This window comes from Hyperolius riggenbachi, chromosome 1 (assembly GCF_040937935.1).
Source record: "Hyperolius riggenbachi isolate aHypRig1 chromosome 1, aHypRig1.pri, whole genome shotgun sequence".
In the NCBI taxonomy this organism is placed as follows: Eukaryota; Metazoa; Chordata; class Amphibia; order Anura; family Hyperoliidae; genus Hyperolius; species Hyperolius riggenbachi.
The window spans coordinates 540,626,848-540,638,959 of NC_090646.1; the positions used below are offsets into that span (position 1 = coordinate 540,626,848).

The following is a 12,112-nucleotide window of genomic DNA, read 5'->3' on the forward strand; positions in this document are numbered from 1 at the left end:
TAAATATAACACCAAAGAAATGCCGTAACTGTTCGCCCAATTGAACTGTCCTCGCTGGTCCAATTGAGACCCATTATACTTGTTTTCCAGGTGGTAATGTGACAGTTTCTACAAGCAGAAACCACTGGGAAAATAAGCACTCTTGTAAATCACCCCTTAAAGGGGATCTGAAGCAAAAGGTATATGGAGGCTGTCATATTTATTTCTGTTTAAATAATACCAGTTGCCTGGCATTCTGCTGATCAGTCTGGCATCAGTACTGTCTGCATAGCACACCCGAACAAGCATTAGCTAATCTTATCAGATACATTTGATCTGCATGCTTGTTCAGGGTCTAAGGCTAAAGGTATTAGAAGCAGGGGATCAGCAGGACAGCCAGGAAACTGGAATTGTTTAAAATTAAATAAATATGTCAGCCTCCATATCCCTCTCACTTCAGATTCCCTTTAAATGCCTTGTTACATTTTATTCCTGTGTTTAAGACGCTTCTGTCCTTTACGCTCACAAGTATTTAAGCAAATACTGAATTAAAAATATTAACGCTTAAACAACAGTCTTTGAAAAGGAAACCAAAATAAATGAAAAAAAAGTAATTATAAAGTTAAATATCTGCTATCATGCTTATTTTTTTTACAGTTAAATTTAAATATTTAAAATTATTAAGTGAAATATATGACAATTTTAAAAGCTATTTCCAAGCATATTTAATAAAAAAAATATAGCTGTGACTAATAAAATGAGTACAACCTATAGCAATGTTTAAATCACTTGTAAACGTTAGCTTGGTTGTATTAGACCAAGGGTTGCTAAAGGGTCATTCAATTGGTGGCTAATTGCTGACCATCAGGTAAGGGCAAACATCATAACTTAAAGGATTTTAATATAAACCTCATGGAGACCATTATTGCAGTATTGCTGATGATTAATGGCCTACTGCTGTTACGGTTGACTTCATTATTTTTACTATCATCTTGTATGTATAAAGCATTGACCTACAAATCAGAGCTGTACATTAAACAAGAGATGTAAATAGAAACTTTGAGATAAACAATCACAAAAATTATTTAAAAAAAGAGGAAGCACCACCCTGTAAAAAAAAAAAAGGAAGAAAGAAAAAAGAAAGAAAAGAAAAAGAAAAAACTTACAAGGCTTTGGTAAATCACATCCCCAAATTTTTCGGGAATGAAAATGTAATACTGTAACAACTTATAAACCTGAAAACAGCCTATTCAATTCACTTATACTGCATGTCGTAAGTATAACTTTAGTGACTATTATTACGTTTCTCTATATACAATCTACTGTCAACATCAGTATGTCACCAATGAGTAATATATTGTAGTAAATATTACACAGTAATTTTATGACTGTTTTGCCACTGTTGAATTACAGCAGAGGTAAGAGCGGGTTACAATTACGGCCCCACTGGGGCATCTACACATTACAGAGAGAAGTTTTATGGGCACATTTACCCTGGACTTTGTTAAGTGAGCGAACTGTACATGCGACTGCAGCCTCACCAATGCAGCAAATATAAGTATTTTACATAGGAAGTCAATGGCAAATTCTGCATACAAGGAGCACATGTCCAACCTTATCGGCTGATTTAATGGGTTGACTGCCGAGCCCCCCCCCCCCTCCCCAATTTGTGTGATCTTAAAATATCCAATCAGGAAAAAAATCACTTTTACTCATTCTCCACAGTCTGGATGGATCAGGATGAAAATAAATCATCAAATGAGTCTCGTGGGTCAATTTTATATACACATTATAAATGTATACATTAGGTGAGAGCAATTGTAGCATGCTAGTATGATTATTAATTCACAGAGGCCAGTAAGTCTTGTTTGCAAAGGCTAGTTCATTAACATTTTTGCATCACAGGCTAAGACTATCATTCAGCTTCATCGTGATGAGTTAAGTAATATCAGGTTTGCTATAGGCTAGCAAAGAAACAGAAAATATGTAATACTGTACAGGTCTTACACCAACTACAGACAAGTCACATAAATTTAAATCATGAATAATTTTTAACACCGTGTTAGTTACTAAAATAATGATGAGTGATTGCTTCTGATCAGATTCTAATTAGGATCTGTGGTTTAAGATGATTCTATAGTCTGGGCTATGTAACCAATTAGCCCACGGTACACTGGTATAATGTGTTGTCATCTGTAGAGGATAAATGAGTACCTGTACAGGTAAAGTAACTAATGAGCCTGTAGTTTGTATAATTACTTTTGCAGGGACAGGATGTCTGCACACTTTCTCAGCCTGATAAACTACATTGGTAATACAATACAAAGGACATCATAAAAATGCGGGCATTATGATAGATTTGACGTAGATTTAAAGTAGTTAGCTGAATAAATGTATTTTCCATTGGCTTGACAGTCTAGCATGGAAAAAATAAAAAAAAATGTTAAACTCACAAATGATTTACTGTACGTCTGATGGGTCAATGACCTTGTATTCAGTACTACACAGCAATAACTACTATTTTGTTATTGAAGCCAATGAAGACTTAAATACAGACAGAGGCTGGACTTGCTATGCAAACAGTGGAGATTATAGGGATGATTTAACAAATTATAGTTTTACTACCAGTTCTTTAGTTCTGAAATACTTTAGTAACTGAAGAACTATAGATACATTGCTGTTAAAAATATTACTGACTAGACACTGCTTGATCTGGTAACAATACCTGAGAAAAGAAAGAATGGATACTGAACCAGTACAGCTGCACTTATAAGATCCTTGTTTATTGCATTAATGCATCAATTCTAGTCAATAACAGCAAATTGCCATACAGTTATGGCTACACATGCATACAAACAACAATGCTCATTTGGACTCTGCTCTGCATAACCCTAAACTTACTGTAAATGCCACACATAACAATCTCAGATGACAGCATTAACATGCCCTATCCAGTTCTATACAGCCAGTAACTGTATAACTTTATTGCTGTTATTGAGTAGTCTAGAATTGGTGCATTAATGCAATAAATACAGATCTTATGCATGCACTTATACTGGCTTGGTCTCAATTCTTTCTTTACTTTTGTAGCTGGCATGGGGTGGGGGGGGGGGGGGGATTTCTTCACCTTGCTCAATGTGTTTTTTTTTTTTTGTTTTTTTATAGAAGTGAATACAGATTCCCTTAAACTGTTATTTTATTAGATCACATAATAGATACTATATGTTATTTTATGTCTACATGGAGTACATTTATAGGCATAAGAAGTCCAGCCATAAAGAACTTCTATATTGACAGCACAAAATTGGCAAATCATAATGAAAAGAAATGTACTTTATCGTACTCTTTAGGTTATGTGACTTGCTACCCCACAAGTGCCCAGCAGTGCCCACAATTAGGCCAAGTTCTGTATAGGGAAATATGCGTAAAGCTGCCCCACTGCATACAACATGGATAAATGAGTTCCTCCTATAGAACATGGCCCGCTACTTGTCAGCAAATGCTAACAGGAACTAAGTGGCTTAACTAAAACCCATCACCCATCACCTTTAACCTATTAACTATATTACTTGGAGCCTGTTACTGCTAATGGTTGTACAGATCTATATAACACTCTGGAATCGGTCTTGTCTCAGAGCCTGGAGACAGTATTAGGGAAAGCAGAACATGTGCTGCCCCTGACCACTATATGATTACAGCAAGGGTGCTGGGGGAGGGGGGGGGGGTAAGTGACACTTTAGGAGTACTGGACACTGGGCTCCTGAGATTGGACCAGCATTGTGTAACACACTGCTGAAAGTCTGCATTGTACTATCAGGGTGGCTACAAGACACCCCTCTCTGTAACACATTGTAATGCATATTATAGACTTATACTTCTTTCTACTCTATAATTTTGTGATAATATGCCATGGATGACCTCACCACATTATTATTATGGGCAGCACGGTGGAGTAGTGAGTAGCTCTATCACCTTGCAGCGCTGGGTCCCTAGTTTAAATCCCAGCCAGATAGCTATCTACATGAAATTTGTATGTTTCCCCCATGTCTGCATGGGTTTCCTCTGGGGACTCTGGTTTCCTCCCACATCCCAAAAAACATACTGATAAGTTAATTGACTTCCCCCTAAACTGGCCCTAGACAACAATACATACACTACACGATACATACAGTACATAGACATTTAACTATGGTAGGAATTAGATTGTGAGCCCCTCTGAGGAACAGTTAAGTGACAAGATAATATATTCTGTACAGCTCTGCGGAAGATGTTGGCACTATATAAATACTAAATAATAATAATAATTATTATTATTATTATTATTAAGCATAATTGTGTAAATATGTAAATTACATTGCCTAGTATTATTATTCTGATCAGCAAATGCCATAAAGAAATTATCTCTGTTCTCGTTAGAACATTGAATAAGCCCCCCTGAGCCTGCAATGGCGGATAACACTAGAGAAGTGTGCTAGGTACACACGATACAATTTTCAGGCAGATTTACCTGCCAGATCGATTTTTTCCAACATGTCCGATCTGAATTTCGCTCGATTTTCCAATCGATTTTCATAGAAGTAAAGGAAAAATGGATCGGAAATTCATATCGGACATTTTGGAAAAAATCGCTCTGGCAGAAAATTGTATTGTGTGTACCTAGCAAAGGAGTGTGAGCTTGATAGGTTATGTCAGATAGTCTGTATTTTTGTCATTGCATAATCTGTGATGTAGTGTGAGCAGCATATAATTGTTATCAGCTTATTCTGATATTTTCATCTATTATTTTGAAGGATTATTGGGCAATATCTGCTTAGACAGTACAGACTATCTGGCCTTTCTGTGTCCTCTGTTGAAAGAAATAACACACTTAAAAGCCAGTGAGGTTGTATTTCCCTGAAATTGATTGGATGAGTGAATGAAATGTTTGTTGTCAGTGAGAGAAGGCAGAAACGAGAATATTGTCTGTATAGAGCCAGCACCCCTGGCCCTCAGAGACCCCCATATACAATGTACAGATGATGAATAGGGGCTGGGAGCTGAGATCGATGCTGTCTCTGTGCTGGCTCCACTCTCTCCTACAAAACTATAGAGCAATTAATTGTGGCTTGTCCCCTCATCCTTCATCTCCTTGTGGCACATATCGATGGAGATTACTGCTGATGGACCATTTTATCACCTTAAATAAACAGCCAGCACCTTTTTCTAACCTCAATCTAATATATGACTGCATATCCTGTACGGGGGGAGTGCTGTGGTGGAAGCTAGTGCCAGTGGCTCGGTACACAGCCACAGACTACATGCCAGCCACTATTGGCACCACCATAGAGAGACCCTGTGCTGTGACTGTCTGTTACCTTGTCTCGGGGATATTCAGTGTGCAGTCGCTGCGCTCATATGCTGAGCAGCATCGGGGCACCCTACAGCTACTATATACTGCTTCTTTGTATGATAGAGTTTATATCTATCAGCTCTGTGAGGTCAGCTATAAAGGATGACCTTTGCTCTTTGTATTTAATACATAATTCCGGTGTTATGGAATACATCACTGATTAAACCGAGAATCATACGCCATCGCCCCATTTGAGTATAAAGTCACCAGCAAGTGGCCTAATGAATGAAACGCATATGTATCGCATTATTCTCCGCTCTGATCGGACTGCTTTCAGTTTCACAATGCAGCGCGGGCTCTCTGACTAGTCGCTATGGGAAGCTTTACAATAAAGTTCCCCACCCTGACACAATCAAGGATTCCTAACATCTGTGGTCAATATACGTTAACGTTTATAAGTGAATATGGAACAAATATCCCTTCACAGCTAGAGCAGCTGAATAGCAAGACAATGACAAGAGTCACCCTGACATGTGGGCTTTGAACTCAAATGACAATTGCCAACATATGCTGTTCTCTGTGACTGTCATCCTGTGGGGGGGGGGGGGGGGGGGAGCTTGTGGCGAGCAGGCCCTGATGCCTTTCACCAGTGGGAGTACGGGGCTCATTCTCTATGGGTGAACGCAGCGCTATAGTAGGATAGAGCCTGAATGACCAGCTATAGGGGTGACAACCTGTACGGGACACATAGGGGCTGCTGCGGATCTGCGTTCACGTTACTGTAACTTATTAGGGAACAAAACTACAATAATGAAGAACGTCTGGACTCCAATAAGAGATCAGCACGAGATCTCGCCTGTCACACTCCATATAACGTCCTTAGAAATTTGTGTGTATTAATATTCACTAATATTTATAAATAAATGCATACCGATAATTGTTATTATGGTGATGATGATAATTATTGTCACTATAAGTGATCTAATTTTACTAGAAGAATTGTATGCGTGGGAGATTGTTATTATTATTATTATTAATACTAATAATACTGCTAAATAATAATAATAATAATAATGTTTTCCCATTTGCCATTTATTAAGAAGACGAAAAAGACGTGTATAACTCCTTACTGCCGTGTCCTATAAAATAACAGACTACAAATGTCCCATTAATTACTCTGCCCCGAACTCTATTGATTGTGGTTTCTGTAAATATTTGGTAGTGTAATAAACTTTCCAAACTACGTCCCCCAGCATGGTCTGTGTCAGTCAGCTCAGCGCAACACCCCGAGTTATTCCAAATGGCCCCAAATGAATGGTCTGCCGATATGTGATGGGATTTTCAATGCATTTTAATCCACTTCACAATGTTAAAAAAACGTTATAATAATTTATAGTAATTTAGTAATGCTGATAACTCCTTCACTTTCGCAACGGAAAGTTAAGTTAGCATTAGTAATAAATAAAAAGAGAACGAACTTATAGCCAATCGCCCTAAATGAGCAATTTTCTAAAGTTTCTGAACATAAAAAGGTCGTTTTATATATATATATATATATATATATATATATATATATATATATATATATATATATATATATATATATATATATATATATATATATATGAAATCTAATGTAACGTGTGTTGAGTGAGGATTGATAAATTGTATCGTCTGTGTAGGTGTAAATGAAATGTACGATGTAAATGATGTAAATCTGTTTGAGATTCTAGGCTGGATGTGATACCTCGAGTTCGCGGTCCTTGTAAATATTTCTGTGTATTCTTATAATTGTGCAATGATAAAATGAATGAATAGTAAAAACAAAAAAACAAACACACACAAAAATAAAAACCTTGGCAGTCAGACCAGGTTTATGCCACAAGTTATATGGCTTTTATGAATGAGGACGTACAGCTAGGGTATTGCTATAGGTTGTCTATCGGTTTTATGTACGGATGTGATTACTGATCAGTGACTCTGTGGTCCCCTTTCCCTTCAGATGACAGTGACCACTTTACAGTATAATGTATGCAATGAGTGATGGATGTTGTCCAAGTACACCTCGTCTCAGGTGACAGTGACCCGACACAGAGTGACGTGTCATGGATGTTACCCATACACATCTCTCAGGTGACAGCGACCACTGGGTGACAGTAAGCAATGCTGTAGTGAGGTAAGTAGGAGGAGCTTGGCTTCTCACCTGGGAGTGACCAGTGCCACTGACCCACTGCACAGTGTGGGTTGTGTGATGGTTGTTGGTTGCCCAAGTACACCTCTCAGGTGATAGCACCTCCCAGTCCCAAGCACAGTGTGATTTGTGGGATCACTATGGTATGACTCTAAGGTCACAGCGACCAATGACTCCCCTGCAGAATGTGGCATGTGGAATGAGCGTAGCTGGTGACACCAGTCAGGTGACAGTGACCACTGATTCCCCTGCATAGAGTGGCTTGTTGAGTGAGCGTGGCTGGTGACACCAGTCAGGTGACGGTGACCACTGATTCCCCTGCAGAGAGTGGCTTGTTAAGTGAGCGTGGCTGGTGACACCAGTCAGGTCACAGTGACCACTGATTCCCCTGCAGAATGTGGCACGTGGAATGAGCAGGGCTGGTGACACCAGTCAGGTCACAGTGACCACTGATTCCCCTGCAGAGAGAGGCTTGTTGAGTGAGCGTGGCTGGTGACACCAGTCAGGTCACAGTGACCACTGATTCCCCTGCAGAGAGTGGCTTGTTGAGTGGGCGTGGCTGGTGACACCAGGCTGGTGACAGTGACCACTGATTCCCCTGCAGAGAGTGGCTTGTTGAGTGAGCGTGGCTGGTGACACCAGTCAGGTCACAGTGACCACTGATTCCCCTGCAGAGAGTGGCTTGTTGAGTGAGCGTGGCTGGTGTACGCCTCTCAGGTGAAAATGACCACTAACTCCCCTGCAGAGTGTCACGTGTGAAAAAAATGTACTGTGTCTTGTGTCTGCCTCACAGGTGACACTGATCAATGCACACTGTGACACGTGTGATAAGTGTTGTCTTTTGTACACCTTGGTACACCTGTCAGGTGACAGCGGCGCCGACCACTTGCAGTGGGTTGGGGTTTCTTGCATTTGTACTTACGGTTATTGGGGTCACTGGTGGGATTGCTCAGAGGGATGATCTCCATCCTTTGCTGTCCATACAGGTAATAGTCCAACTCCTCAGGAGTGCATTGCAAGCGGCTGGGTGTCCCTTCCTGACAGCTGGGGCGCAGTAGCTCTTTCCTCGGTGGACCTGGTACCTCCAGGCTGGGTGCTGCTCCAATGACGGTGGGTATGGGTGTGATTCCGGCCAGCGAGGAGGGCGCAGAGGGTGCTGATGTTGGGGTAGAGGATGTAGAGGAGGTAGAGGACAGGGAGGCTGGTCTCAGGCGGAGGCTGTCAGCTGAAGGATCAGGCAGGGGTACATGGGTCAGGACTCCAGCCTTCACATGAGTCTGGGGGAAAAGTTGCTGCCAGTGCTGGAGATACACCGGGTCCACCTTCAGGAAGGCAGATCCAGTAGCCTCCCCGGGCTTCAGCATGGCCAGGACCTGCACACAAGACATCCGTCACACAAGGCTCATATAGGAACGTACACGCTCAGATATACATCACATATACATCACACCACCATACCATGTGTATAGTCACTGGCTAGTCTCTGTACAAGCCCCTGTACACTAGTACTGTATATACTGACTGCGCTACAATCCCCCTATACAATGACCATGTACTGGCTACTTTTATCAGGCATAGAGTCCGTATACACTACTGTGCATACTGCCAAATATGTCCTATATACAGTTACCCTATACTGATTTCCTAGATAATTACCCTATACTACCCACTCTACAACAATTGTATCAATGTAAACTCTGACCCTATACTGGCTATTCCATAAAAGCCATCTAACCAGTGTACACAATGACAATGTAGTAAGTAACTACTGGTGTACAATAGCCAGGCATTCACCCTCTGACTACAATAGACAGCCAGTGGATGTACACACGGACCTTATCCTGTATTCTGTATAAGTCAGCAGGTCCTTGTACACATGGACGTGTACTGACTGAATATTCTACAATAGCCCGTTTCACTGTATACCCAAAAGAGTGAGCCAGACCAGTATTTGTGTAGCAAGATGCACTATGTACACACCGACCCTATAAAGACTACCTAGATAGTTCGAGGATCCTATACAGATTGTTGTATAACAGTCAGCCATCTCCTGCACACTATCATGTATCGCTATACAATAGATAGAGTGTCCCTATACACTGACCTTATACTAAGTTAGTATTGTTCAATGACCTGTCTCTGCACACTGACCCTATATTTACTATTATGCATGAACCCTATAGTCCAGTCCATGTATCCTGATCCTATGCTTACTATTATACATGAATCCTATAGTCCAGTCCATGTACACTGACCATATACTTACTATTATACATGAATCCTATAGTCCAGTTCGTGTACAGTCAGTGACCCTATACATAAATACATGAATCCTATAGTCCAGTCCATGCACACTGACCCTATACATAAATACATGAATCCTATAGTCCAGTCCATGCACACTGACCCTATACATAAATACATGAATCCTATAGTCCAGTCCATGCACACTGACCCTATACATAAATACATGAATCCTATAGTCCAGTCCATGCACACTGACCCTATACATAAATACATGAATCCTATAGTCCAGTCCATGCACACTGACCCTATACATAAATACATGAATCCTATAGTCCAGTCCATGCACACTGACCCTATACATAAATACATGAATCCTATAGCTTAGTCCATGCACACTGACCCTATACATAAATACATGAATCCTATAGTCCAGTCCATGCACGCTGACCCTATACTCTCTGCAGGAGAGGAGACATTAGGTGCTCCGAGTATCTGCTGCATATCATATACTTACAGGAGATGTAACTATCCTATACCCCTCGTTTCCCCTCTACACAAGCCTATGCTGCTGCTGTTGCATCTTCTGCCACTAAACTTTCTGAACGATTCCGGAGCATGCAGTACAGCATCCAGAGCAGAGAGCTGTCCTACCTGGGTCTGATCCCTCCAAGCGATGTCTCCGAGGAGAGTGAAGAAGTCCAGCTCTGTGCCGGGGATCTCCAGAGCTATGTGAGGACGGAGGGGCGCTGGGTGAGCGCTGGGCGGAGTAGTCCGGGCGCTGGTGAGAGTAGTCCGGGCGCTGGGTGAGCGCTGGGCAGGCTCTGATCACACTGTGCGGGGCTGGGAGCTCAGCTGCTCTCTGGCACACTCCTGCTGCACACGTGGGCTGCACAGCACCAAACACAAGTGCCTGTCTAGAGCGCTACACTCAGGGGGGACACACAGAGAGAGGGGAGGTTAACCCTTCAGCGTGACACGACCACTCTGCGCTGCTGCCAGGTAATGCATGCAGAGTGCGAGCTCTACAGCGCAATGTGCTGGCGGTGCGACACCCCCCTGCCTGCACTGCTGTCACACGCCACGTTATGATTGCATGGTGTCCTATATAATCATGTCCCTGCGTGTAACACTTATCACACAGAACACACCTGCAGAACCTGCACGGTACATGGCGCTGTCTGCCTTTCACTGTACATCTTATATATAATCTACTGGCAGCTCTATGCTGGGATCACTTTTCCTGGGAACAGTTATATAGCAGCCCCAGTTTGGTACTGTATTCTTCTATGTTTAGTATGCATCATTCAGTTAGGCTTGCTGTGCATTATTCCTTAACGGGTGTAACCTGAACATAAGTGAAGCAGTGCTATTATATTAGGATTGAAATATTTCATTTTCTCCACCTTTTAATTTTTATTTAATCATAGACATTTTTTACTTAATAAAGTCTATCATATAATTTTTCATGAAAAAGAACTGCAGATGATTTGTATTTTTATTGATTTCATCTAGGAAAAAACATTTATGGAAATATACCGCATTTGTCTTAAAATACACTTTTCGTACATTATTATGAGAGTCGGGCATACTAAGATTTCCCGGTAGTATAGAAGTTTCTCAATTACTCTGTGTAATATAACTAGTACTATTCCAGGTTCGGCAGCTACATGTTCGCCTATCATCAGTATGGGCTGGGGGAATAATGCTATATACTATACCAGGATATAGGAGGCTACATCTAATGACACCCCCGGGGTTTACCTCTCACCCCTGCTGTATATCATATCACTGCCAGCTAAATTCTCCCACTGCCATATTCGTTTAGGGAGCCTGCAAATATCTTTTACAATAATGTCTCAGTGGATACAATTTAGTAAGAACACGAATTAATAGTGGCATATTTGTATTACATTGAATCAGGCTTGTGGCTGGCTGTTGCAGCAGCAATATAAGGGAATTATAACAGGAGATCGCAGGATAACAGCTTTTACATTTCATGTTTCCAGCACTGCTTTATCCCCCTTTGTCCAACTCATCACGCTGGGAGTTGTAGTTCATCCACTGCTCTGAGCCATTAGCTAGCACTTAAATCGGATACATTCAACATTTCTGTAGACTGATTTTACTGAGAACTGAATATCTGCAAATAATCCGTATATTAATGGTACAGCCCCATAGCAACCTGTCACACTCCAGATTCCCCTTCCCCAGCTCAGGGATGACATTTATATTCATCTGTCAACTTTGTATTGTTATGTTTGATGTCTGTGTTAGTGGCTGGGGGTCAGACAGTCCGGGCCGATAGTCTCGTGTGGTTTTGCTATGGATATGACTAGCAGCCCACAGTACATCTGTGTGTGAAGTTC

At 41.3% G+C, this 12,112-nt stretch overlaps 1 protein-coding gene across 1 annotated transcript in view; it reads right to left on the reverse strand.

The window, feature by feature from the left end:
• Positions 1-10,549, reverse strand: part of PRDM6 (PR/SET domain 6) — a 208,814-nt gene extending 198,265 nt beyond the window's left edge. Inside the window, exons 1-2 of the mRNA XM_068271662.1 lie at positions 10,398-10,549; positions 8,422-8,872 (exon numbers count right to left, since the gene is read on the reverse strand). Coding sequence (XP_068127763.1) covers positions 8,422-8,863 — 442 coding nt within the window. The 5' untranslated portion in view covers positions 8,864-8,872; positions 10,398-10,549. The remainder of the gene's footprint in view (positions 1-8,421; positions 8,873-10,397) is intronic.
• Positions 10,550-12,112: the final 1,563 nt, after the last annotated feature.